Source organism: Pelodiscus sinensis, chromosome 24 (genome assembly GCF_049634645.1).
Source record: "Pelodiscus sinensis isolate JC-2024 chromosome 24, ASM4963464v1, whole genome shotgun sequence".
NCBI lineage: Eukaryota > Metazoa > Chordata > Testudines > Trionychidae > Pelodiscus > Pelodiscus sinensis.
This window is the reverse complement of record NC_134734.1, coordinates 18,081,332-18,107,576: the sequence shown is the minus strand read 5'-3', so window position 1 is coordinate 18,107,576 and position 26,245 is coordinate 18,081,332. Positions and strand designations below refer to the sequence as shown.

Sequence of the window (26,245 nt, the reverse complement as noted above, 5' to 3'; positions counted from 1 at the left end):
CAAGCTGGGCAGGGAGAGCTCAATGCAAAGCCCTTGCGGAGCTCCTGCCCCCCACCCCACCCCTCCAGAGAGCCCCTGGAGCTGAGGCTGGACCCCATCTCACCAGGCCTCTGGGTAGAGCTAACAGCACCCCCCTTTGCCACACCCACCGAGCCAGGGCACTGTCCCGACCCACCCAGAGCACTGCTGGCTTCCCCATTCCCCTTCCAGTGCCCCCAAACCCATGCGCAGGGGCAGTTCTAAACCCATCTCTGCCCTGATCCAGATGGGGAAGGGCTGGGTGCTACCAGGGGAGCTCAGAAGGGGAGCGGTTCCCTGACCCTGCCTGGACCCACTGGGTGGGGTCTCCCCAGCCCTCTCTGATCCCAGCCGGGGCAGGCATAGGTGGCACACAGGGTCACCTTGCCCAGCTGACACTCTCCTCCCAGGGGCTGTCGCCCGTCCATCCCCTGGCACCCAGCCTGCCACAAGGCATGGGACAGGCCAGTTCAAAGCCCTTCGCACCCACTTACAGCCTCCAATCTGCACCCTTCACGTCTCTGAGCTTCCCCCACATAATGCCCCATGTCCCCTCTCTAGCGGCATACCTCTGCCTCCCTGCTCCCCCTCCCCTGGAACTCCTGCACCCCAACCCCGCCCCTCCCCAATCCACACTCCCCAACAGCCTTATGCCTCCTGTTTGTAATGCCCCCCCGGACATACACTGGAGACAAACGGGCATCTCCGCCCCCTCCCCGGTCCTTGGGAACGCACTGGCATCTCCCTCCACACTGGTCCCTGGGGATGCTCTGGCATCTCGCCCCCCCACCCAGAGTCCCTGGAGTGCATTGGCACCTCCCTCCATGGCACAGTCCCTGGGTCATGTTGGCATCTCTGCTCTTCCCCACACAGGGCTGCACTGGCATTACACCCTCCCCATCACGGTCCCTTGGGACACGCAGGCATCTTCCCCCCACATGGTCCCTGGGAGCACACTGGCATCACCCCCTCCTTGTCACGGTCCCTGGGGGCACGCGGGTATCACGCTCTCCTTGTCACGGTCCCTGGGGGCACGCGGGTATCTTCCCCTCCACAAGGGTCCCTGGGGACGCACTGGCATCGCCTCCCCCCCCGACGGCTCTTGGGGGGCGCTGGCAACGTCCCCCCCCGGATCCCTGGAGTGCATTGGCATCTCCCTCCATGGCACGGTCCCTGGGGGCACACGGGTATCTTCCCCCACATGGTCCCTGGGAGCGCACTGGCATCACCCCCTCCTTGTCACAGTTCCTGGGGGCATGCGGGTATTCCCCCCCCCCATGGCTCTTGGGGCGCGCTGGCAACGCCCCCCCCCCCCGGATCCCTGGAGTGCATTGGCATCTCCCTCCATGGCACGGTCCCTGGGGGCGCTGGCGTCGCCCCCTCCCCGCCCCACTCACACGTCGGTGAAGTTCTCGGCGCCCAGCAGCTGGCCGAGCCCGCGGACGCGGTTGGGCTCCAGGCAGTGCAGCGAGGCGGTCCCGTAGCACCTGCAGGCAGCGGGGCAGGGTCCGGCCGCTGCCCAGCCCGGCACCCGGAGCAGCCAGGCCAGCAGCAGCCAAGCGGGGCAGCCGGCGGGAGCCGGGGGCATCCTGCGGGCCCGGGGCATGGCGCTGCCCAGCCCTAGCCCAGCGCCTGCCGCTCCCCGACCTCCGCTGCACCGGCTGGGCGCGGGTGTGCAGGAGGCGCCCGGTTTAAAGGCAGGAGGGGCTGGGCGGGGCCTGCGGCTGCCCCCCCCCCCGCACCTCCACGCCCCCAGGAGCCGGGCGCTGGGGCTGCCCAGGGAGCGCGGGGCGGATGGAGAAGAGACGGGATCGGCGAGGAGCCCGCTGTGCAAGCGGGCAGGGCAGCCACGGCGGGGGTAGAAAGGGGCTGCGGGTCTGGAGTGAGGGGCACTGGCAGGGCTGGCGGGGGAGGGGGCTGGGGTCGGAGGAGGGGGCTGGGAGGGGGCTGGACTGGCGGGGGAGGGGGCTGGGGTCGGAGGAGGGGGCTGGGAGGGGGCTGGACTGGCGGGGGAGGGGGCTGGGGTCGGAGGGAGGGGGGTTGGGAGGGGGCTGGACTGGCGGGGGAGGGGGCTGGGGTCGGAGGGGGGGGCTGGGAGGGGGCTGGCCTGGCGGGGGAGGGGGCTGGGGTCGGAGGAGGGGGCTGGGAGGGGGCTGGCCTGGCGGGGGAGGGGGCTGGGGTCGGAGGAGGGGGCTGGGAGGGGGCTGGCCTGGCGGGGGAGGGGGCTGGGGTCGGAGGAGAGGGCTGGGAGGGGGCTGGCCTGGCGGGGGAGGGGGCTGGGGTCGGAGGAGGGGGCTGGGAGGGGGCTGGACTGGCGGGGGAGGGGGCTGGGGTCGGAGGGAGGGGGGTTGGGAGGGGGCTGGGGTCGGAGGGAGGGGGAGCTGGGGCCGGGTCAGCAGGGCACCTGGCCTGGGAGCGCAGCGCGGGGAGCGGCAGCCGCGGGGCCGGGCGGGATGTCATAGAACCGTGGGACTGGAAGGGACCCGGAGGGGTCATCGAGTCCAGGAACCTGGTGCCTCCGGCGCCGGAGCGGACTCTGAGTCAAGTTCCCTGGAAGTCCCGGAGCCGCCCACTGGCGGGGGCGGGGGGCAGGACTCTCCCCCCCCCAGCCCCGCCTGCCCTCCTGGGGCTGCGCCTGGCTCCCGGGACACACAAGCCCCAGCTGGCGGCACCTCAGCCCCTGGAGAGCAGCGACACCCCGGGGCCCAGGCCCAGAGCAGGCTGCAGGGAGAGCGGCTCGGTAGGGGGCGCTGCCCGGCGCCAACACACCCGCGCCCCGCACAGCTCGCCACAACTCCCGTAACACGCGCAGGAGCGCACACACCTCCCTCCCCGCACACACAGCATCGCACACCTCCCTTCACACACACACACACACACACACACACACTGCATCGCACACCTCCCTACACACACACACACACACACACACACACACACACACACTGCATCGCACACCTCCCTACACACACACACACACACACACACACACACACACACTGCATCGCACACCTCCCTACACACACACACACACACACACACACACACTGCATCGCACACCTCCCTACACACACACACACACACACACACACGGCATCGCACACCTCCCTACACACACACACACACATACACGGCATCGCACACCTCCCTTCTCACTCACATACACACACTGCATCGTACACCTAACATCACACACACACACACACACACTGCATCGCACACCCCCCTTCACACACACACCTCCCTCCCTCCCGGCACACTCCACAACTCTTCCCGCTCACACTGCATCGCACCCCTCCGATCACACACATTCATGCACACAGCCTCCCCACACCGCTCAGGGGCCACACTCCACACCCCATCACATATACAACCTGCTAACACAATAGCACCCTCCTTCCCCCCCCCCCACAAGCTCCCCGCCCCCTCCCATTTCACACTAGCTGGGCCGTGCCCCAGCCCCCCTCGCTGGAAAAAATGTTCCTGCGAATTCCGCCCCGGGTTCTTCCTCCTCCCTCCCCCCCCCCCCCCGCAATCCCTCGGGCATTAAGGACCCGAGCCTCTGGGGGGGGGGGGGAGTTGACTGCTCAGGAGGGGCCTTCCGGCCTGAACCCGCCTTCGCCAAAGAGCTGCTCGCCGCACCCCCCCCCCCCCGCCGGCATCTCTCGGCTGCACGCCAGAGGTGGCTGCATTGGAGAGAAGCGACTCCCGGGGGTGTCTCTTCCAGAGCCTCTCTCTGCCTGGCTGGAAGCGGGCGAGTGGGAAAGGCCCGCCGGGAGCCTGTGACGAAACCCTCCCACGCTGCTGGAGAATTACGGGAAATCGCGGCTGTTAATAACCAGCCGCGGCACGTTTCGTCGGGGGGGGAATCTCCGAGGGCTTGAGGAAGGGCGGTGGGAACCGTCCCGGTACGTTTTACGGATGGGGAAACTGAGGCACGGAGCTCTGGGGCGAAAGCGCACCGTCTCCCCGCTCCCAGCCCGCTGCTCTGGCCACTAGGCAGCACCGCCTCCCCTCACACTATCGGAGGACTCCGTCCAATGCGGCTTCCCTCGAGGTGAGTGTGAGCTACCTCAAGGAGTCTGCGGGGGGCAGAGTTAAGGCGGTTAGCCCACACAAACCGGGCGTTTTCTTCCTCAAACCGTGTCTGGCTTTGAGGGTTCCCCCATGTATCCCCCCTAGTGTTCAAAGATCGTTCATAGCCCCTCTGACCCCCACGTCGGAAGTGATCCAGGACTGCCGCCGGGGGAGGTAGGGCGGAGTTTTAAGCCTCTTCCAAGGCAGGGCAGCGCCAGCTTAGACTGACTCGGGCATCCCTGTCTATGGGGTCCCCTGCCCCGTAGTTGCCCAGCATGGCTGCTTCTGCCCCCGCCCCGCGCAGGTGGTAGGAGGCCCCAACGGGGGAGTGGTGGGGAGCCGCCTGGGAGGTGTGGGTGGGGCTGGAGAGCGTCTGTCACCCGAGGGCAGTGGGGTGAGGCGCCACCCTACGCCTAGCTGAACAGTCTCCCGTGGGGTCCGGGAGTGTCAATCGGAGGTGGCAGGTGCTGGCTGGGAAGAGCAGAGACGTGGAAGGGGCAGGAGGAGAATTCGAGGGGTTAGACACGGCGCCGAGGGCTGCCTGGCTCTCCCCCTGCCGCTCAGGGCACTGTTATGGAGGAAGAGCGCAGCCTTTTCAGACTCTAATGGTGACAGTCTGGGCCAGCCGGGACTCCTGCCTTGCGGCCAGGGAAAGGTGGCTCGGGGTTTGGAGAAGGGGCCCGGGAGGCAGGACACCAGGGCCCTATTCCTAGCCTGATCTATTGCCACGGTTATTTTCTCTCTCTGCCAGATGTTCCACCCACCCACCCCAAGCTCCTCCCACTCTCACCCAATGGTCATGCCTGTGCCAAGCCGACCCGCATGAGACAGCTCCCGGCGCTTACGTATGGGGGAAATCCCATTAGGGTTCAGAGTTAACAAACCACCCTGCCCTCTCCCGTTGGCGCTGCAGGTGTCGGGCGCGCTGTGTCCCAGGGGGCACGGGGCAGGGCTGGGCCCGTGTCCGGGATTCCCTGGCGGAATTATCCAGACCCAAGCGAGTCCCCACCCCCACACGACCAGGAATTTGGCTCCTGTCCCAAGCCTGGCCGCTCTCTCCCAGCCCCCCTCCGGCTGCGGCACCTCGCGGACGGTGCCCTGGGAGCGGCCCTTCCCGGGGCGCCGCTAGACTGGGAGGGGGAGACTCCAATAACGTCCCCCCCTTGCAGCCACGTGGGGCCCGTCTCCGCCAGGTCACTCTGCCCACCCCCCTACCACCCAGCCAATGCGCCTCCACCCTACGGGCGAAACTCCCCAGAGGCCGGGGCAGCCTCAACCCAGCCCCGGGTCAGAGCCTTCCTGGGAGAAGACGCGGTGCTTTAGCTGCGCTCCTGGACACAGCGCCCGTCCCCAGCGCACAGGGGGCAGCCCCCGAAGCCAACAGAGACCCCCCCCACCCGCCGGCCTCCCTCACCTCTGCTGGGCGCAGCGCCCCCCCCCCCCCCAGGTGTGCCCATGGATAACTGAGTGCTCGCCTCCAGCTAACCCCTTCCCTGCCGGGGCAGATTTGGCTGCGCCCCGGGCCCTGGCCAGGGGGCTCGCCTTTCTTTCCACAGCCGCCTTTCTTTGCGGCTTTGCCCCCCGAGACCCAGAACCCCCCCGCCCCACATCAGGGTGGGAAAGCGCCTTTTCGGCGGGAGGCAGCCTTCCTATGCTAAGCCGCCAGCGCACGGCTGCCAGACAGCTGCCACGCCCCACCCCAGAGCGGGCTGCATTTCGGGGGCGGGGCAATGGGGCACGGGAGCTGCAAGCGGCCGGGGCAGGAGGGGGAGGGCTGGGGGTGTCCGGGGCTGTGTAGCCTTTGTCCTTGTCAATGCCCAGCCTGGTCCCGGAGCCGGGGATGCGGGTTTGCCCGGCAGCGCCTGGCCGCCCGACCCTGCGCCCAACACCAGGGGACCGGCCGCTCGCTGTTACCTGCTTGGCACAGGAGCCCAGAACCAACTCCGCCCCGCCGGGCCCTCAGGAGGCGCCCAGCCTGCTCCTCCGCTCGCTGGGGCTGGAGGCGGCCGGGGCACGTCTCCCTATTCTCCCTCCCTGCTACCGTCACCCAGTAGCCGAGTGCGCTAGGGCGCCCCCTGCGGGCGAGGCGATACCACGCTACCAGCCTACTACTGCTGCCGGCTGGCAGAGCGCCTCCGCCATGGCCCAGAGCTCTGCGGGGTGGCGCCCAACTTCCCCCCGTTCCAGGGATATTTCCTGGGTTCCATTTTCCTTCCTCCCTGGACAATAAAGGCTGGCAATAGGCTGAGTGTGGTGGCCCAGGGGCTGGACACTTTAGGAGGGGGAGGAGTCCAAGGCCGACTGGGGCTCCAAGCCGGAATATTCCCCCCTTGTATCTCACTCGCCCCCTGCAAATACAAACAGCCCTGGGTTCCCAAACCGGAGGGTGCAGCGCAGGCAGCAGCCACAAGGGGAAACGTCTGGAAAACGTGACCTGAGGGAAGACTGAAAGAATTGGGGTTGTTTAGTCTGGAGAAGAGAAGACTGAGAGGGGACATGAGAGCAGCTTTCAAGGACCTGAAAGGGTGTCACAAGGAGGAGGGAGAAAAATGGTTCTTCTTAACCTCTGAGGATGGGACAAGAAGCAATGGGCTTAAACTGCAGCAAGGGAGATTGAAGTTGGACATCAGGAAAAACTTCCTGTCAGGGAGGTTAAACACTGGAATAAATTGCTGAGGGAGATTGCGGGTGCTCCATCATAAGAGACATTGGTCAGACAGCTTCGGGGGGTAGTCAGTACAGGATAAACTTCAAAAACAACAAATAGTCTGGTAACACTTTAAAGACTAACAAAACGTGTAGCTGGTATCATGAGCTTTTGTGGGCACAGTACACTTCAAAAACTCATGATCCCATCTACGGCTATGTCTACACTCGAGGCTTCTTGTGCAAGTATGGCTGTTCTTACGCAAGAACCTGCAGAGCATCCACACTGCCCGCCTGCTCTTGCGCAAGGAAATGTACAGTACGGCATAGTAAAAGAGGGCGTCTTGCGCAAGAACATGGCGCGAAAATGGCGATCGGGGCTTTTTTGCACAAAAGCGCGTCTAGATTGGCCACGGATGCTTTTCTGCAAAAAGTGCTTTTGTGGAAAAGCATCCATGCCGATCTAGATGCGCTTTTCCAAAAATGCTTTTAATGGAAAACTTAAAAGCATTTCCGGAAAATCATGCCAGTCTAGACGTAGCCAGACATTCCGGGCTTATTCTGACTTCTGTAAACCTCATTCGACAAAGAATAGCACCTATTCCAAAATAGCTGTTTTGAAATAAGGCATGTGTAGATGCTCCACTTCTGCTATTTCAAAATAGCCCCTCACCAGGGCCATTCTAAGTTATTCCTCCTGGGGCTCTAAATCGAGATAGCATGTCTACATTAGGGAAGCCTGCCTTGGACTCATTTTGAGGATTCCCTGCAGTATAGACATGCTATTTCAAAATAAGCTATTTTGGAATAACTGTTCCGGAATAGCTTATTCCGAAATAACTGTGCAGTGTAAACGTAGCCCAAGTCTGTTTCTGCCTAGCACCATTGCCACTCTCTGCCACCAGCAGGGACCTCCCTAAGATGGTAGCAATAGTAGATCCCTTATCCTCCCTGTCCCTCTGGGGATGGGCACTGGAGAATGGGCCACACATGCCAAGGGATCCTTGCTCAGGGAAGGTGCTCACCCTGGCTGACTTCAAGGGGTTAACTTTACCAGCTACTTTAATACACTGCCCCCTCCCAACAAGCTTAGCTCCCCCTCCTGGCCCAGTGCACCTGGCTGGCCCCAAGCCCAGGTGTTCACCTTGTCTCTAGTGCCCTGGGAGGCCCTGGCTGCGTAAGGTACAAGGGGTTTACTCATTAACCGCCTTGGCAGGTCCAGTGGGTAGTGTGGGAAGGAGGCCAGCCAGACGAATGGTGTCAGACAAGGTGTTTAATGAGTTGGCCCCAAGGCTGCAGGCAGCATCATGGGTCTGACAAGTATCTGCGGAGGAAAGGGACCGTGGGGTCAGTCGGCTGCTGGTTTGGAGCCAGTTCTAGGAAGTAATAATCAGGCCCTGCCAAGCTGGCAGCTGTGCAGGGTCATGACACGAGTTCGGTGGGGTCTCAGCCTAGTTCCTGTGTCTACATCATGGCCACTGGCCAATCAGCAGAGAGGGCCAGGGTGAGACTGAGCCCCTAGGATAGGTCCCTCCTGGGTGGGGTGAGGCTCATGGCAAGAGCGACTATAGGAGGGGCAAGCTTTCTGGGATAAGCAGAGGTGCCACTGCTTTGCTGGATGAGTCACTGCTCCCTGGCTGCATGCCTCAGTTTCCCCGGGCTGTGTGCCTCAGTTTCCCCAGGCTGTGTGCCTCAGTTTCCCTGGGCTGTGTGCCTCAGTTTCCCTGGGCTGTGTGCCTCAGTTTCCCCAGCTGTTAGACAGGGTTGATGGTGCCGAGGGGGAGGGTAGAGGGCTAGGATGATTTAGGGCTTCCATGTGCTCACTGACATTCACAGTAATGCCGTGCTGCGTTTGGGGCGGGGGAAATGCAGTCATGGGCGGCACAGCCCCATGCAGCAGGCCCCAGATTTTCCTTTCCCTCCCCTTGTGTTTGCTCAAGCTCAGCGCAGCTCCGAGAGAGGCTCCCAGGGGGGACCTGCCCCCAGCAGATGAAAGCAGCCTGGGAACTGTAGCAGCTGGCAGGAGCCCGGGGCAACCCTGTTACTGGGGCTTTGTCACCCCCTCCTCCCATTCCATCACCTGGGCTGGGTTACCAGGCCCCCTCGACAATTACAGAGGAGTTTTGTAATTCCTTCCTCATCATGGTTACCCTGCCTGCCTCTTCTACTGGTCTCCTACCCCCTGAAACACCACGTCCTCCCTGCCCAACACAGTTCTCCCACCACACCCTGCGTGGGCTTCAGCTCATCTGCCTGGGGTACCCGCACACAGATTTCTACCTCTTGAGCTAAAGGAAGGCTGCACCTTGCTGGCAGCAGTAGTAGACTGTTCTCTAGCAGCCCAGCTGTTAGAGTGGCGCATGACACGCCGGAGGTTTAGCCCAGTGAACATTGCAGTACTAATAACCTAGTCCTCAATGCTCCTGGCCTGTCACAAGCCTCTTCCAAAAAAGAGCGTCTAGACTCCAACCAGTACTTTCGAAAAAGCACAGTTTGCACGACCTAGCACCTTTTTTCAAAAGAGCACTTTTGAAAAAAGGCATTCTTCCTTGTAAAACGAGGTTTTCCACGGTCAAAAAAACTGCCGCGTTCTTTCGATTTACTTTCAAAAGAACGCAGCAGCGGTCTAGACACAGGGGACGTTTTTTTTGAAAAAAGGCCACTTTTTTTTTTCAAAAAAAGCCTGTAGTCTAGACACACCCTTTGTGTTGTTCTCCAACCCATTGCGTATTTCGATTGTGGATTCTTGGCACAGAGGGCTTTGCCCCACCAACAGGCACATCTGAGCCAGCCATATGATCAGTCCAGCCACCAAACCAATCCAGCTTTGACCCCAGGCTCTGAAAATAAAATCCAAGGAAACTCCTTGCATGGACTAGTGTTGCCTCCACTGTCAGTGGCTAGTTCAAGCAGAAGATAACAGCCTACTACTGCTTCTTGTGTCATCCACTATCCAGCATAGGCTACACACCTGCCTGGATCCCACCCACAGATTGTGAGAGTCCCTGCCACAGAGCCTGTCACTCAAGCTATGGAGCCACGTGCCTTTAATCCTCGAACTTCTCTGGCTTTATGTCCAATGTTGGCTAAAACTATTCCTGTCAAATGTGACTCCCTCCACCAGTGGATGCTGACCAGAGTTAGCTGGAAACTGGGAGGGGTGATGATGGGGGCGGGGATGTCCACCAAAAAGGAATGCCATTTTCGACAGGCCATTTTTGCCAAAACAAGATTCCCGGTTGCTAATGAGAAGCGCCAACTCCTTTTTCCCCACTATATTTTCCACCCACAACGAATCAGTTTTGTTCAAAACCCGATTTTCCCCTCCCAGTATAGTTCTGACAGAACATTGCCAATGGATCTTCATTGGAGCCACCCTGGGAGCTGGCTAAATGGCAGAGGCAGAGATGCCACCGATACAGATACTCGCTAACCTAAGCCCTGGCTAAAAGAAAACCCAGAGCTTCATCACCTCATTTATTTGTACTTCTCTGTGCGGTTGCTGAGGCCGGCTTCCCGGAAGCCCCTTGTAGAAACCAGCTACAACAAAAAGCACGTAAACCATGTCGTGAATCACGCCCGCTGAAGTCACCGAGTCTGCAAGCATGCAGCGGAGGACATGACTTGGTCCAGAGGCTGAACATTTAAGGTAGCATGGCCTAGTGGACAGAGCACCGAACTGGGGACAGGCGATCAGGGCTCGGTTCCTGGCTCTTTGGCAAGTTACAGCTCTGCTCTGTGCCTCAATTTCCCCCATCTGTGCAGTGGGGATGATGTTCCTGGCCTCCTTTGTAAAGAGCTTTGAGATTTATTCACAAAAAGAGCTGAATAAGGGACAAATAGAAGCTAAATGTTCAGCTTCAAACCCGCACCAGATTGATCCTGTTTTCACTCCAGCTTCACCTGGGGCTTTTCCACCTGCAGCCGACTTACCCCGGCCCAGTTTTGACACCTTCCATTTTCTTCCTTTTCCTTCTCCAAGAAACTAAAGGTGGAAATTCACCTTTGTAGGACTTGTAAAAATCGGTAAACCTGCACTGGCAGGTCTGTGTGTGTCTCCCATTGGGGATCTGAAAGAGAGGGGTGTGGGAAGCTATGGGGGAATGGAGTTTATACGTCAGCAGAGTCTGTGATGGAAGAAGGCTCTGTCATTAAACACTCTTACTGAACAGCATAGCACAAAATGCACTGACTGGAGAACTCTTGCTTCTCGGCCAGGAAGTTGTCCTGGGAAAATGAGTATCTGACTTCCCAGCCCTGTAGCAGAACACCCCGACGCCAGGTGTCCAGACAGCATGAGTGAAGCTCAAAAAAATCCTGAGATTGGTTTAAAGATCATGAATTTTTTTAAAAAAAATTAACCCTGGGTTCTTTTTCTTTGCTGGTTGCTTTCCAAGCTTTTGGGGGGCACGTTTCTAAGGTTTCCTCCACATTATCCAGAGACAAGCAGCTTCCTTTTTAAAAACATTAAACCCGAGAGTCTCACTGCATCCCATGACTCCGGGAGCTGGAGCTTTAAGAGAAATCCCAACTCTCGCGTCGAGACTCAGGAATGGCACTGCCAGCATCTGATGCAAAACCCTTAGGGATGTCCCCAGGGAAATGGAGCCCCTGTTACCTGGCCCTGCTGGGTAGGCAGCCAGGTCAAGGTGCTGAGTTTGCACCTCCTTGATACAAAAAAAGATGTCAAGGTGCATGAAAATTGTTGGTGAAAACCTAACAGCTGGTGAGAGAAGTTAGGTGGGGGGAGGCAGATTGGGGGAGCAAAGGACTTGAACATCTGAAACTCCAGGGCTAGTCCTTCCATGCCATGGGCAAAGCTCCCAGGAGCAGGGTATGGCGAGGGGTGAACTTCCAGAAAGCAGGACTGGACAAGGAGGAAGAGGAATTGCTTCGCCCTTGGTGGTCGAATCACGGACTTTTCCCTTCCCATCTTTAAAGTCTGCACCACCAGCCTCCAAGAGGAATGCACCCAGCAGATCTTACTCCTCTCTTCAGCAGGGTGGAAAGGAAAAATGTGCCCGGCTAGCTGTCTAAATTGCCCTTAGATTGTCCGCTCCTGAGGGCAGGGAGTGGCCTGGTGTGTGTCTGTACAGCACCTAGCGCCATGGGGGTCTGGGGATATTAGGCACCACTCACAACAGATAATAAATAACTACCCCAGGAGGCTGCCACTGGCCAGTCAGCCTAGAGGGACGGTACACCTCGGCCGTGCAGATCCCTGCCGGGGGAAGTCAGCAGACACTACCGTGCCCATGGCCTGAAGGCAGGTTACAGAGACCCTGGGCCGGGAGCACCTCCAGCACCCGTCTCGGCCTGGCCTGGAGAAGGAGCGTGAATCCTTGAGAGCCAGAAGATGCAACTTCTCCACCCCTGGCAACAAGGGAGGAGGGATTTAGCAGCAAACAGGCCACCCTGGGGAGCTGGTGGGGAATGGCCTGAAGGCAACGGAGCCGTGTCCGGTTACACCAGCCAGGCTGGGCTTTGGGTGTGTGTGTGTCCCGGTTACATCAGCCAGGGTGGGGTGTGTGTGTGTGTGTGTGTGTGTGTGTGTGTGTGTGTGTGTGTGTATATGTCCCGGTTACACCAGCCAGGCTGGGCTTTGGGTGGGTGTGTGTGTGTGTGTGTGTCCCGGTTACATCAGCTAGGGTGGGCTGTGTGTGTGTGTGTGTGTGTATGTCCCGGTTACACCAGCCAGGCTGGGCTTTGTGTATGTGTGTGAGTGTGTGTGTGTCCCGGTTACACCAGCCAGGCTGGGCTTTGTGTGTGTGTGTGTGTGTGTGTGTGTGTGTGTGTGTGTGTGTCCCGGTTACACTAGCCAGGCTGGGCTTTGTGTGTGTCCCAGTTACACTAGCCAGGCTGAGGTGTGTGAGTGTGTGTGTGTGTGTGTGTGTGTGTGTGTCCCGGTTACACCAGCCAGGCTGGGCTTTGTGTGTGTGTGTGTGTGTGTGTGTGTGTGTGTCCCGGTTACACTAGCCAGGCTGGGCTTTGTGTGTGTGTGTGTCCCAGTTACACTAGCCAGGCTGAGGTGTGTGAGTGTGTGTGTCCCGGTTACACTAGCCAGGCTGGGCTTCGTGTGTGTGTGTGTGTGTGTGTCCCGGTTACACCAGCCAGGCTGGGCTTTGTGTGTGTGTGTGTGTGTGTCCCGGTTACACCAGCCAGGCTGGGCTTCGTGTGTGTGTGTGTGTGTGTGTGTGTGTGTGTGTGTGTGTGTGTGTGTCCCGGTTACACCAGCCAGGCTGGGCTTTGTGTGTATGTGTGTCCCCGTTACACTAGCCAGGCTGAGGTGTGTGTGTGTGTGTGTGTGTGTGTGTCCCCGTTACACTAGCCAGGCTGAGGTGTGTGTGTGTGTGTGTGTGTCCCGGTTACACCAGCTAGGCTGGGCTTTGTGTGTGTGTGTGTGTGTGTGTGTCCCGGTTACACCAGCCAGGCTGGGCTTTGTGTGTGTGTGTGTGTGTGTGTGTGTGTCCCGGTTACACCAGCCAGGCTGGGCTTTGTGTGTGTGTGTGTCCCCGTTACACTAGCCAGGCTGAGGTGTGTGTGTGTGTGTGTGTGTGTGTGTGTGTGTGTGTGTCCCCGTTACACTAGCCAGGCTGGGCTTTGTGTGTGTGTGTGTGTGTGTGTGTCCCCGTTACACTAGCCAGGCTGGGCTTTGTGTGTGTGTGTGTGTGTGTGTGTGTGTGTGTGTGTGTGTGTGTGTCCCGGTTACACCAGCCAGGCTGGGCTTCGTGTGTGTGTGTGTGTGTGTGTCCCGGTTACACCAGCCAGGCTGGGCTTTGTGTGTGTGTGTGTGTGTGTGTGTGTGTCCGTCCGTCCATCTGTCCTCAGGGCTGGAAGCATCATCAGTGTCAGTCCGCACACCCTCCACGCGGCCACGCTGGTGTGGCCAAGAGCCCTGCCCCGTGAGACCCACCTCCAGCCATCGCCTGCTCCAAGCCGGAGGCCGTCACTCCTAGTGGGGGCAAGCAGCAGCAATCCCCCCACCCTCCCACAGGTTGGATCCTCAGCGGGAGGAAGTCACAATGTGGCTGAGCTCGATGGAGCTCTGAGCTGTTGAGTCCAGGGGGGTGACTGACCAGCGAAGGATCTGTCTGTGCCTTGGCTGGAGGAGGGGAAAAAGATCCCCAAGTGCCTTCGACCCCGGCATTTCCCAGCGAAGGGAGGAGACCCCGGTGTCCAAGGAACCGCCCAGCCCTCCGCTGTCCGGACCCAAAGAAGCAGGACTTTTTTTCCAGCCAGTGAGCGGTCTCAGTCCATGGATTGTCTCAGGGGCTTTGCCCGTTAGCGACAGCACGGACTGTTCTAGGCACCCGTCACCCCGCACCCCAAAACCGTCGCCGACAGCGTGGGCTCCGGGCTCGCGGAGCGTCCCAGGTTTCCCCCCTCGCTTAGACTCTCAGCCGCAGCTCAAAGGCCCAGTCCCCATCTCCTCAAACCATTCGTCAGCTTTTAGCTCTCCCGTCCCTACCAAAGTCTGCCCCAAGCCCGGCACTCCGGATGGGGGGGCCAGAAGGGACGCAGAGGGTGCGGTCGGGGGCCCTTCCCCCACCAGGAGGGATGAAAACCAGCAGCGCACACGGATCTGCTCCAATCCCGGAGAGCGGAAGGGGTGTCAGTGCTGGGGGCCCTGGGGATCCAGACCTCCAGGGAGGCCAATGGCGGGACCAGACGGTCCATGGCGTGGCCCTTACGGGACGGAGAATCGCTACCGGCTCTTCTGTACAATCGATGCTGGGGCTGCCCAGCTCTCAGAGGCCCGGCGCCCCGTTCAAGTGGCAGCAGTTCCGGGCATAGCTCTGGTCTTTCCGTGGGGCGACGGCAGGCCCGGGGCTGCTGTTGGCGGCCAGGGAGAAGCGCAGGGCAGCCAGCGCGGAGCGGGGCTCCCCCTCCAAGAGGTGGTCCGTCTCCACGTCCGAGGGCTCGCAGGAGCCCCGGCGCTTGTTCTCGGCGCTGTAGAAGAAGGAGAGGCGGCGGAAGCTGGGGTTCATGTCGTCCTTGATGCTCTCCAGCAGCTGGGTGAAACTGGGGCGCTGGCGGGGGTTCTGCTGCCAGCACCAGCTCATCAGCTCGTGGCTGGGGGGAGAGGAGGGAGGCAGGTTTCAGTCGGACGGGGGATCAGCCCTTCCTCTGCCTGCTTCGGGCCAGGTTCCTGACTTAGCACCCCAGCCCCTGGCACCACCCTGCCTGTAAACCTACTGTGGGGAAGGGAGTCTCCCCGAGAGCCTTGGCCTCTCTCTTGAGGCTGCCGGCTGGGGACCAGTCAGAGCCGGCGGAGTCCGTCCTGCTAGGCAGTAGGCTAGGCCTGCCTCCCGTTCGCCGCTGTGCAAGGCGAAAACCAAAGGGGCCTACAGGACTGTGCTCTCCTCAGCTTTGGGTCTTACAGACCCCGGGAAGGTCACGGTCTAGGCCCCATCCACATGAGTTGGATGCCGGCGTGCGAGCCAAGCAGAGTGGAACAATGTCTGGATCTGGTCCTTAATGCTTCCAGTCCAGGATACGATGGGCAGGGGAAACTGAGGCAGCCCCCCCTTCCTTGGGACTCCGCCCTGGGTCCATGGACAGGCTCTTCCCTGACTCCGGGCCATGGGAGCGACTTACAGTTTGTCCGGGCAGTTCTCAGGCCTCTCCAGGACGCCGTTGTCCATCACAAAGCGCAGCACCTGCTCATTGGACATGCCCTGGTAGGGCTGCTCGGCCAGCGTGGCGATCTCCCACAGCACCACCCCGAACGACCTGCCGGGACACACAGGCAGCTTAGGTCAGCCACCTGCCGCCCCCCGAGGCCACAGCATATCGATGGAGATGGGGCCGCCCCAGCCGATCCTGCCACCCCCAGAGAAATCGCCACACCGCAGCCCTCCGTCACATCGTGAATTTCCCTTTGCCAGGCTCCATCCAGTATTGATGTGCCGGCCAGGTGCAATATGGGAGGATCTCGTCTTCCCAGGGTTGGGAGGAGGATCCTGGACCAGCCGGTCTGTCGCCACGGCCCTGACGCCTTGGAGGCTTACCAGACGTCGGAGTGGGTGTTGAAGATCCCGTCCTTCAGGGCTTCTGGGGACATCCAGCGGACGGGAAGCAGCCCCTTGCCGCCTTTCCGGTAATAGTCCGTCTCGTAGATGTCTCTGGTCATGCCAAAATCTTTTGGGGAAGAAGGAGACGGGGAGAAAAGGGTCATTCTCTAGGACCTGGCTCTCCGCTAGTAACACTGGCATCTCCACAGAGCCTCCCCCTCTTGCGGCACGAGGAGGCAGGAAGTGATGTCCCGACAAAGCCTCCTCTATTGTTCATCTTGCCCAAGATCGCTTGCCCTGTCAGTGGCCACACCAGGAGTTCAGGCTCCGTGTCTCGTGCACTAAGCAGCAGAAAAAGTTCTGCCTTTCTAGGCAGAGAAGAAAACACAGCAGGGGAGTTGGCATTCAGAAATGGGCCGTGTTCACCCCCATTTTCAGTGGGGCTCAGCCCCTCCTGCAGGTAGCCCAGAGCAGAGATGGACTCTGTTCAGTGTGAGGCGGCCTGCGCTACCCTGCCTTGGCAATAAACGGTGATGTCTGCCTTTAAGGCCTGTCTCAAGGCTGGTGCAAATGCGCACATCTTGCCGGAGAGGAAGGAATTCTTTTGCATAACAATGCAGATTAAGCCTGGTACATGAGACCCCGTCAAGAACACAGGACAAGCAGCCTTGCCCGGGTACTTCTGTTTCTGATCCGCAAAAATGACAGATGCAGTCATAAACCTCCCAACTGCACACAGAGCAGCAACATCCTGAGCAGGAAATACCCCAAATAGGGACATTGGGCATTTGCCGTGTCCTACACAATACGGAACCAATTGGTAACTATTATTAGAACGACCATGTCTTGCTTTGCTCTAAAAATGGGCTTAGTAAGAACAATCGGTGGGAGGGAATGGACAGGAATGACCCACACATCCTACTCGATGCAACTAGAAGTAAATAGGCCCTTCACACCGGCGATAGAGTGCACGGTGTTCCATTGCGTGGGAAGAAAAGGAGCCACAACCTCCTGCCTGGCACTGTAGGTAGCATACGGGTGAAGTGTAAGTGAATTAGGCTTTATTATTGTGTTATGGTCAGGGCTCAACAAATTGCTGTTTCTACTCGCCCGTGGCCAGTCGCCCCATTCACTGGTGGCGCACGCGTGCACAATGCAAGACTTGCGCATGCGCAGTGCAGGGCTGGCGAGTAGATTTCGCCGCCGTTGGTCAAGCCCTGATTATAGTAGATCTTCTAATTGCTTTTGCATTGCTTTGCGCTGTATTAATTGCTTTAGAATTTATAGTATTTAAGGTTTAAATTGCTTTTAAGGCTTGGAAAACCTAAACCACTGTATTAACTGCTTCAAGCTTGCGATAAATAAGAAAGTGATTCAGTAGCCCCGGAGTGTCCTGGTTTCCCTTGGATCTAAAATAAATCGAACCACACGACACTCAGGGAGGCCCTGTTTCCAAGAAGTCCGGCGATTCAGCCTGGGACTTGGCCCAAACTCTCCAAGACTTTGGGACCAGCAAAATATCCATGGACTCTCCACATGCAGAGGAGGTGATAAAGTGAGGGGCTGATCCCGGAAGGGGCTGAGCCCCAGGACAGTAGAGGCTGATGGGGTCCAGGCCAGCCCAGGACAGAGATGTCTATTACCCACCTCCGATCTTCACCGTGAAGTCCTCCGACACCATGCAGTTGCGGGCGGCGAGGTCCCGGTGCACAAACTTCTTGGCATTGAGGTAGGCCATGCCGTCAGCGATCTCCCCCGCCATCTGGATCATCTCCTTGAGTGAGGGCAGGGGCAGGCCAGGGTTGTTCTGAAGTGACACATCAAATGGAGGGGGATGAAGGTCATGGGGCTGCGGAGGGGTGCGTGTGCAAGTCCCTCTTTCAACATCCAAGGAACAATTTCTATGGAACGAGCCCCTGGACTGGAGGCCTGGCAGTCCCACGTTTGAATGTTGTGGGCTTGGGAGACCCAGCCCAGCTGGGAACTAAAATTAGTATTTTATTACCCATACGGTGGCAGTGGCTAGCAGCCGATCATGGCTCAGGACATCATGATGCAAGGTAAGAACATAAGAAAGGCCAGACTGGGTCCATCTAGCCCAGTGTCCTGTCTTTCAGTAGTGGCCAATACCAGGTGTCCCAGAGGGATTGAACAGAACAGGGAATCATCAAGTGATCCCTCTCCTGTCGCCCATTTCCAGCTTCTGGCAAACAGAGGCAGGGGCACCATTCCTACCCATCCTGGCTAATACATGGACCTAACCTCCATGAATGTATCTAGTTCTTTTTTGAACACTGTTCAAGTCCTGGTCTTCACAACATCCTCTGGCAAGGAGTTCCATGGGTTGACTATGAGCTGCATGAAGAAACATTTTGTTCGTTTTAAACCTGCGACCTATTAATTTCATTTTGGTGACCCCTAGTTCTTATGTTATGGGAACAAGTAAATAACTTTTCCTTATTCACTTTCTCCACACCACTCATGATTTTATAGACCTTGATCATATCCCCTCTTAGTCTCCTCTTTTCTAAGCTGAAAAGCCCGAGTCTTTTTAATCTCTCTTCATAATGGACCAGTTCCAAACTCTTAATCATTTTGTTGCTCTTTCCTGAACCTTTTCCAATGCCAGTATATCTTTTTTGAGATGAGGCAACCACATCCACCATAGTATTCAAGATGTGGGCGTACCATGGATTTATATAGGCAATAAGATATTCTCGGTCTTATTCTTTATCACTTTTTAAATGATTCCTAACATTCTGTTTGCTTTTTTGATGGCTGCTGCCCACTGCGTGGATGTTTTCAGAGAACTATCCACAATGACTCCCAGATCTCTCTCTGGAGTAGTTGTAGCTAAATTAGCCCCCATCATATTGTATGTTTAGTTGGGGTTATTTTTTCCAGTGTGCATTACTTTACATTGATCAGCATTCAATTTTATTTGCCATTTTGTGAGTTCTTAGTTTGGTGAGATCTTTTTGAAGCTCTTCACAGTCTGCTTTGGTCTTAACAATCTTGAGCAGTTTTGGATCATCTGCACATTTTGCCACCGCACTGTTTACCCCTTTCTCCAGATCATTTATAAATAGGTTAAATAGGATCAGTCCCCTGGGGGACACTGCTAGTTACAGCTCTCCATTCTGAAAACTGACCATTTATTCCTACCCTTTGCTTCCTGTCTTTTAACCAGTTATCAATCCATGAAAGGACCTTCCCTCTTATCCCATGACAATTTACTTTACTTAAGAGCCTTTGGGGAGGGACCTTGTCTAAGGCTTTCTGGAAATCTAAGTACACTATAGCCACTGGGTCCCCCTTGTCCACATCTTTGTTAACAAAGGTGCTGTAGAAATGCAGAGCAAAGAGATGGTCCTTTCCCCAGAGAGCTTCCAATGCCCTCTCTCAAAGGTGGGGTGTATTTCTGTCTCAGAGAAATTTAAATCACCCATAGGATGGCCAACAAGGTTGGCAGTGTGGACAAGTAGGGACATAGACACATAGAATGTGTAAGGTTGGTTGGATGGATGGATGGATGTACAGACAGTATGGGGAAGGATGGACAGATATATAGTATGGATGGATGGATGGAAAATATGGGGAAGGATGGACAGATATACAATATATAGGGATGGATGGATGGACAGACAATATGGGGAAGGATGGACAGATATACAATATATAGGGATGGATGGATGGACAGACAATATGGGGAAGGATGGACAGATATACAATATATAGGGATGGATGGATGGACGGACGGACGGACAATATGGGGAAGGATGGACAGATATACATTAGAGGGCAGAGGTTCCCCCTGCTTGCCGGGCTGTGGCACATTGCCCGGCCATGCCCCAAGCTTTTAATTAGCCCTGCCTGCCGGGGTTCCCTATAAGGGAATTCCCTCCCGCCCACTTCACCATGCAGCAGCAGGACGAGTGGGGCGGTGGTCAGGGCCGGAGCCAGAGCCGGGGTGAGACTGTCCTTACTGGGGCAGGCTCACAGTGGCTCCAGTTCCTGGCCCCAGTCCCAGCTCCGACAGTCACTACACAGCCCAGCTGGCGTGTGGAGAGTGGCTGCGGTGCTGGCAGGGGGATGAGGCCATGGCCGCATGGTGAGTGGACAGGGCCTGTTCCGGTGGCTGGGGGCAGGGCCTACCTGTGGCCATTTGGTGGGCGGCTGGGTCCTGCTCCAGCGGGGCAGGGAGAGGCTGGGACCTGCCATGGCTGCATGGCAGGGGAGGCTGAGGCCTGCTGAAGGGAGTTGGGACCTGCTGCGGGGAGGAGGGGGATGGAATCTGCTTCATGGCTGGGGGCCAGGATCTGCTCTGTCCAGTGGGTGGCTGCTCTGGCCTCCGGGGCTGAATAAAATAATAAGGGGGGGCGCAGAAGTCAGGGTTGGAGTGTATGAGGGAGTGGGGGTACGTATTTGGCAAACAGGAAATGGTTTATTTACATATTTGTTATTTGCATAATGAATATGCAAATATACAACTGTTGCCGGTCTACGGCAAGTTTGTGAACGGGTTTGCTAGTCCCTTGAATAAAAAAGGTTGGGACGGACGGACGGATGGATGGACGGACGATGGGGAAGGATGGACAGCTATACCATATATGGGGATGGATGGATGGATGGATGGATGGATGGATGGATGGACGGACGACAGTATGGGGAAGGATGGACAGCTATACCGTATATGGGGATGGATGGATGGATGGACAGACAGTATATGGGGATGGATGGTTATAGAGTATATGGGGAAAGATGGACAGACAGACAGTAACGGAGCATCTACACTGCACCTGAAGCTCAAAATACGCTATGCAATTTGAGTTATGCTCATTGCGTAGCTTATTTAGAGTTAATTTCGAAATAGCTTGTTTCGAAATGTGGCGCTGTCTACCCAGCACTTATTCCGAAACGACCCTGACTCCTCGCGGAATGAGGTTTACGGGATGTCGGAATAGCGAGCCTGCTATTTTTCGAAATAATGGGCGCACTGAAAAGACACGGAATAGGGATTTCAGGGTACCGCCCGTCTCCCGAAATAGCGCTGTGGTGTAGATGTAGCCTATAGGGACAGGTGCTGACACAGAGTCCGTAGGCCATAGAGTCCAGACGTGGCCCCTCCAGACCAGGCCTGGAAAGTTTTGGCCATGAGCAAAGTGGGGGGAACAGGCATCCCTCTCCTGCCCAGGGACATCGGCCCCACCCCGACGAGCCCCCTGGGTTCACAGACAGAGAGTCCCTTCCACCTGTTCTCTCACTCACTCCCCGCCCGTCCCAGCAGCCCCCAGGAGAGACGGGGTGTTAGTCTGGGTTCGACTCCCGTCTCCTGCCGCCCCGGGGAGCAGAGCAGCACGAGGCCCGGCCCACGAGCCACCCACCTCTGCGTCCGGTCGGAGAGAGCGGAGGTAACTCTTCAAGTCCCCTCGGGTCATCAGCTCCATAATGACCAGGGCCGGCTGGCCCTGGGACACCACGCCGAGGAGACGGACCTACAGCCAGGGAGAGACAGGAGCGAGGGGCCCCAGTTAGAAGAGCAGCTCCAAAGTCCATAGGCCGGTGGGGACTGATCCAGAAGGGGCCGAGGAGGAGGAAGGGCCACCAGACACGAGGGGCCACCAGTCTGAGCAGGAGGCAGGGTCTGGTGCTAGCCAGAGCCCTGCCCTGGTCCCATTCAGCAGCTGACCTGATATCCAACTCGATGGGACAAGAGTCTGTTCTCTCACAGCAGCGGCCAGGATAGAGCATGGCCCCTGATTGGACTAACCATCTGGCTGTTCTGTGGGGCTGGATACGTGATCGGATATAGACCATTGCCCTGTCTTGTGGGGCAGGCTCCTGACTGGATAAACTATCAGGCTGTTCTGTGGGGCAGCATCCCCAAATGGATAGACCATTGCCCTGTCTTGTGGGGCAGGCTCCTGACTGGATGAGCCATTGAGCTGTTCTGTGGGGCAGTATCCCCGATTGGACAAACCAACCCCCTGTTCAGTAGGGCTGGATACCTGATTGGATAGACCATCAGCCTCTCTTGTGAGGCAGGACCCTGATTGGCTGGTTTGTTCCACAAGGACAAAGGTCAGGTTAGCAATCTAAGGGTGTGTCTAGACTACAGGGTTTTTTCGAACCAAGTGGCCTTTTGTCAAAAATACTTCCCCTGCATCTAGACTGCCGCCGCGTTCTTTCGAAAGAAAAATCGAAAGAACGTGGCCGTTTTTTTGAAAGAAAATCGAAAGAACATGGCTGTTTTTTCAATCGCGGAAAGCCTCATTTGACGAGGAATAATGCCTTTTTTCAAAAGTGCTCTTTCGAGAAAAGGCGTTATGGAACGCGAACTGTGCTTTTTCGAAAGAGAGCATCCAGACTGCCTGGGTGCTCTCTTTCGAAAAAGTGGCTTGCTTTTTCGAAAGTACTGGCTGTAGTCTAGATGCTGTACTCTAGATGTAGCCTAAATGGTCTGGCCTGATATATCCGTGCTGGCCCCTTGGCCAAACCAAACAACTTTAGCTCAAGTAAAGCTCCCATATTTTCTTCCACTATTTGATCTGAGGAAGTGGGTCTGGCCCACGAAAGCTCATCATCTAATAAACCATCTTGTTAGTCTGTAAAGTGCTACATTGTCCTGCATTTTGCCATAGCGAAAGTGACGGCGATTGCCTGGGAGCATGGTGGAGGGAGGTTAAAAGGGAATGGAGGGTTGGTTGAAAGTATTCCATATGCAAGAGAAAATGACTTTTTTGTTTAAATAGAAATTTCTGCAGGAAAAAGGTCTACGTTCAATTCATTTTTTCAGGTTTTCATTACAAAAAAAAATCTTGACTATCATTAACTTTCCGGTTTTCAGCTGAAACTCTTCGGCTACGTCTACACTGTGCATTGTTGTGCAAGAAGATATGCAAATGAGGTGCAACGATGAATATCGCCGTGCCTTATTTGCATACCTAATGAGCCGCCAGTTTGCGGCACGGGCTTTTGCGCAGAGCCGTTCTTCCTGAAAATAAGCGGCAGAACAAACCTGCACAAGAGGGGTTTTTTTGGGCAAGAAGGAGCAAAAGCCTGTGCTGCAAAAATGGCAGCTCATTAGGTATGCAAATGAGGAGCAGCGATGAATACCTAATGAGCTGCCATTTTTGCAGAAGGGGCTTTTGCGCAAGAAGGAGCTGTCCACAGTGCTCTTTCTTGTGTAAAACCCCCCTCTTGTGCAGGAGATGTTCTTCCTGAAAATAAACTCCTTCTTGCACAAAAGCCCCTTCTGCAAAATTGGCGGCTCATTAGGTATGCAAATGAGGCATGGCGATATTCATCGCCATGCCTCATTTGCATATCTTCTTGCGCAACAATGCACAGTGTAGACGTAACCTTCAGGTTTTGGCTTTTTGATGGAAACCCACAAGAAAGAAAATACAATCTTCTACTGAAACGGTTTCATTGAGTCGACATTTTGCACGCGGGGAAAAATGTTTCTCAACCAGCTCTTGCATTCAGTTAAAATGGGAGCTGCTCCACAATTTTCAGATTTCATGGAAACCCGTGGGAAATGTGAATTCAGAGGAGGAAAATATAAGACAACATTTTAGGGAATGCCCCTGGTTTTCAAGGAGCCGGTCACAAGTTCTTCAAAGGTTCCAACTGTTACATTTTGATGAAAGAAAGACAACTCCAACCAGCAGGGAAAAAGGTCTAAGAATGGTCACAATATTTCTAATTAATAGAGCCCAAAGCTAGAAGAGATGATTCTAATCTGATCTAGTATCCAGAGAACATCTACATAGTTGTACTTGTGGTTGAGCTTGAGAGAAGATACCCTGTCGAAAGGCATCCAGTCTTGGTCTGAGACTTCATCATGACCAGCCTTTGTTAGAATCCATCCTCCCTCCTGCCCCACCCTCCACCGTCTTCTCCCCACCAGACCCACACGTACCACATGGTGACACTTAAACGCCTTCATGACCGAGGCCTCGTTCAGAAATTCAATCCGCTCCCTCATGGTGGCCAGTTCATTGAATGTCTTCAAGGCCACTTTCGTCTCTTCGCCCTCTTTCTCGATGTCCTGGGCGATCCCTTCATAGACCATCCCGAAAGACCCCTGCCCCAACTCCCGGGTCACTGTGATCTTATCCCGTGACACCTCCCATTCATCCGGTATGTACACTGACAAGGAAGAGACAAGCCAGGTTTATGTCAAAGCGACTACAGGGTGCTTTGTGGTTCCCTCTAGTGGCTGAGCCATAAAAGCAAATTAAAGTCTACTACTACTACCAGCTGAGGGAGCTGCTCCTTTAGCTCAAGCTGTTAGTGCTGCAGGTTCCATCCGGGCTGGGGCCCACAGGATTGGAGTTTCACTTCAGGGGCTAAGCTAAAGGGTGCAGGGATGGAATTAACCCTTTAGGTGACACTGAGATGGGACCGATGGCTGGTGCTTTGAAGAGCTAAACGCATGCAAATCAACCCCGGCATGTGACCCACTGTGGGACTGCCTTACTGACAGCTGGATCCTGGCCATCCACTGCAGCCACTAAAATGAAGCAGGCTCATTACAGCCACTCCAAGGATGCAAGCAAGTGTAGGACCAGGGCCAGAGAAGCAGCCCGAGTGGATTTCACACACCCCTATCTTGCACTGAGAGAGGGAGCAAGGCCGAAAGGTCAAGTGGTTCAAGCACAAGTGGACAGCACTGACACAAACTGCCGGCGTGACCATTCCCCGCTCTGTGCCTCAGTTTCCCCCACCTATAAAGTGGCAATATCCCCGAGTGGCCCCTTGAAACAGCAATGGGAAGTTGTTTTTTGGAAGCTGCCCAACTTGTCCCTGCCCCTCTCCGGAGAGGGCTGTACTTACTGTCCGAGGTGCTGAAGTATTCCGGATTGACTGAGGCATACAGAGTGCCGCTGGGGTACCCGTCATTGTTCCTATGATGATGGGAGGAAAGCAGGACAGAAATCAGTGCCTCACTTTCACAAGGTCCAGCCAGGGCAGCAAGTGCGTGGAAAATTCCGCTAGCCGGCGCCTGCCATAACTCCTCCACAGCCTAACTCCCTCGAGGATGGACCAGGGGGAGCCATTCTGGAGCGCCTTGCTCTTAGTGGATGTGCACAAGGGGCTGCCTCTCCGTAGCCCCACGCCGCGCACGGTCGTTTACTCCAGACAGCAGTGGCGTCACGACCTATCACATCCTAAGCCTGGGGTTTTCAAACTAGGGGCGGCTCCCCAGGGCTGGGGGGTGGAATGTCGGGCGCTGGGTCTCGTTGCTGCAGGGGGATCAGGTGAGCAGTGGGGGTGTTCAGGCAGCTCCCTGCCTGTCCGGGCACCGCAGACTGTGCTGCACCCCAGAAGTGGCCGGCAGCAGGCCCGGCTCCTAGGTGACGGAGGAGGGAGGGGAAGCACAAAGGGCTCCGTGCACTGTCCCTGCCCTGAGCACTAGCTCCGCTGGCTGCTTCTGGGGACAGCATGGTCTGTGATGCCAGGAGAGGCAGGAAGCTGCTTTAGCCCCCGCACTGCATCGCTGACAGCCAGCCCTGACCTCCCCGAAGCCAGAGGCCCCTCCTACAGCCCAAAGGTCCCATCCTCAGCCCCCACCCGGAGCCTGCACTCCAATCACATTCTGCTGAGTCGCAGCACCAACGATTTTCTTCAACGGGATCATGAGAAAAAAAAAGGGTGAAAACCATTGTCCTAAGGAGCTGCCCTGGTGCAATGGCTGCCCAAAGGCACGGTGCCCTTCCAGACCACCAGAAAGCCCCGTTCGGGAGGCAAGGAACCCCACCTAGCGCCAAGCCTGTGTTCCAGCAGGAATGAACTTGGGAGCCGTTTAAAAAAATGCTCCTGAACGTTCACAAGGGGAAGTTGCAGCTACAGGGGGAAAATGCGAACAGTGAAAATCCAAACCCCCTCCACATGCCTCCAATTCCCATTGGCACCCTGGCCCCTGCATGCCCCGTTTTGGGAGCACACAGGGCTCGGGGGGCAGGAGGCAGTGACTCTTGACACCCCTTTTACGCTGCGACGTACCATGGGGCCTTTGTGGAGTTAAGAATCAGGACCTAAGACAGGAGGGATCTGGCCCCTGCGAGCTACCTGGAGATCCAGGACTATCAAATGCACGCCTGGATTTCAGTTCTCCCCGTCGCACTCTGAGATAGCTCCGGTCTGCAGCACAAGCCTGGAGCAGCCTGGCCTATTCAAGCCAGACTGCTGTCCACTCCTACCAGCCACGGCAGGGGCCGTGCCAGCCGGGTCTGGATGGCTAAGGGTTCTTCTGACTGCGGGGTGGTTATTTTCTGAAAACTGACAAGATCTAAGGCTCACAGCTGGTGTTTTCCTGTTCGGACTAGGCCAGGCAAATAAAACGGAGGGAGGCGGCACCCTATCTGGGCTGGGATCTGAGAGATACTGTCACGTACTCCCAGGCTCCGGGCGCAGGGGAGGTTCGGACACGGGGAATCGGGGCTGGTCACCTCTGCAGAGGACAGGCGGGGAAATCGGGGAAG

At 56.9% G+C, this 26,245-nt stretch overlaps 2 protein-coding genes across 3 annotated transcripts in view; both read right to left on the bottom strand.

The window, feature by feature from the left end:
• NTRK1 (neurotrophic receptor tyrosine kinase 1) overlaps positions 1 to 1,767 on the bottom strand; it is a 41,166-nt gene extending 39,399 nt beyond the window's left edge. Inside the window, exon 1 of one of the 2 annotated variants that reach the window (XM_075907124.1) lies at positions 1,416 to 1,767. In XM_075907124.1, coding sequence (XP_075763239.1) covers positions 1,416 to 1,624 — 209 coding nt within the window. In that variant the 5' untranslated portion in view covers positions 1,625 to 1,767. The remainder of the gene's footprint in view (positions 1 to 1,415) is intronic. The other variant, XM_075907125.1, reaches the window with a different exon arrangement.
• A 7,651-nt stretch (positions 1,768 to 9,418) lies between these two features.
• INSRR (insulin receptor related receptor) overlaps positions 9,419 to 26,245 on the bottom strand; it is a 60,810-nt gene continuing 43,983 nt past the window's right edge. Inside the window, exons 16-22 of the mRNA XM_075908289.1 lie at positions 24,597 to 24,667; positions 23,680 to 23,909; positions 21,140 to 21,250; positions 17,403 to 17,562; positions 15,753 to 15,882; positions 15,340 to 15,474; positions 9,419 to 14,814 (exon numbers count right to left, since the gene is read on the bottom strand). Coding sequence (XP_075764404.1) covers positions 14,490 to 14,814; positions 15,340 to 15,474; positions 15,753 to 15,882; positions 17,403 to 17,562; positions 21,140 to 21,250; positions 23,680 to 23,909; positions 24,597 to 24,667 — 1,162 coding nt within the window. The 3' untranslated portion in view covers positions 9,419 to 14,489. The remainder of the gene's footprint in view (positions 14,815 to 15,339; positions 15,475 to 15,752; positions 15,883 to 17,402; positions 17,563 to 21,139; positions 21,251 to 23,679; positions 23,910 to 24,596; positions 24,668 to 26,245) is intronic.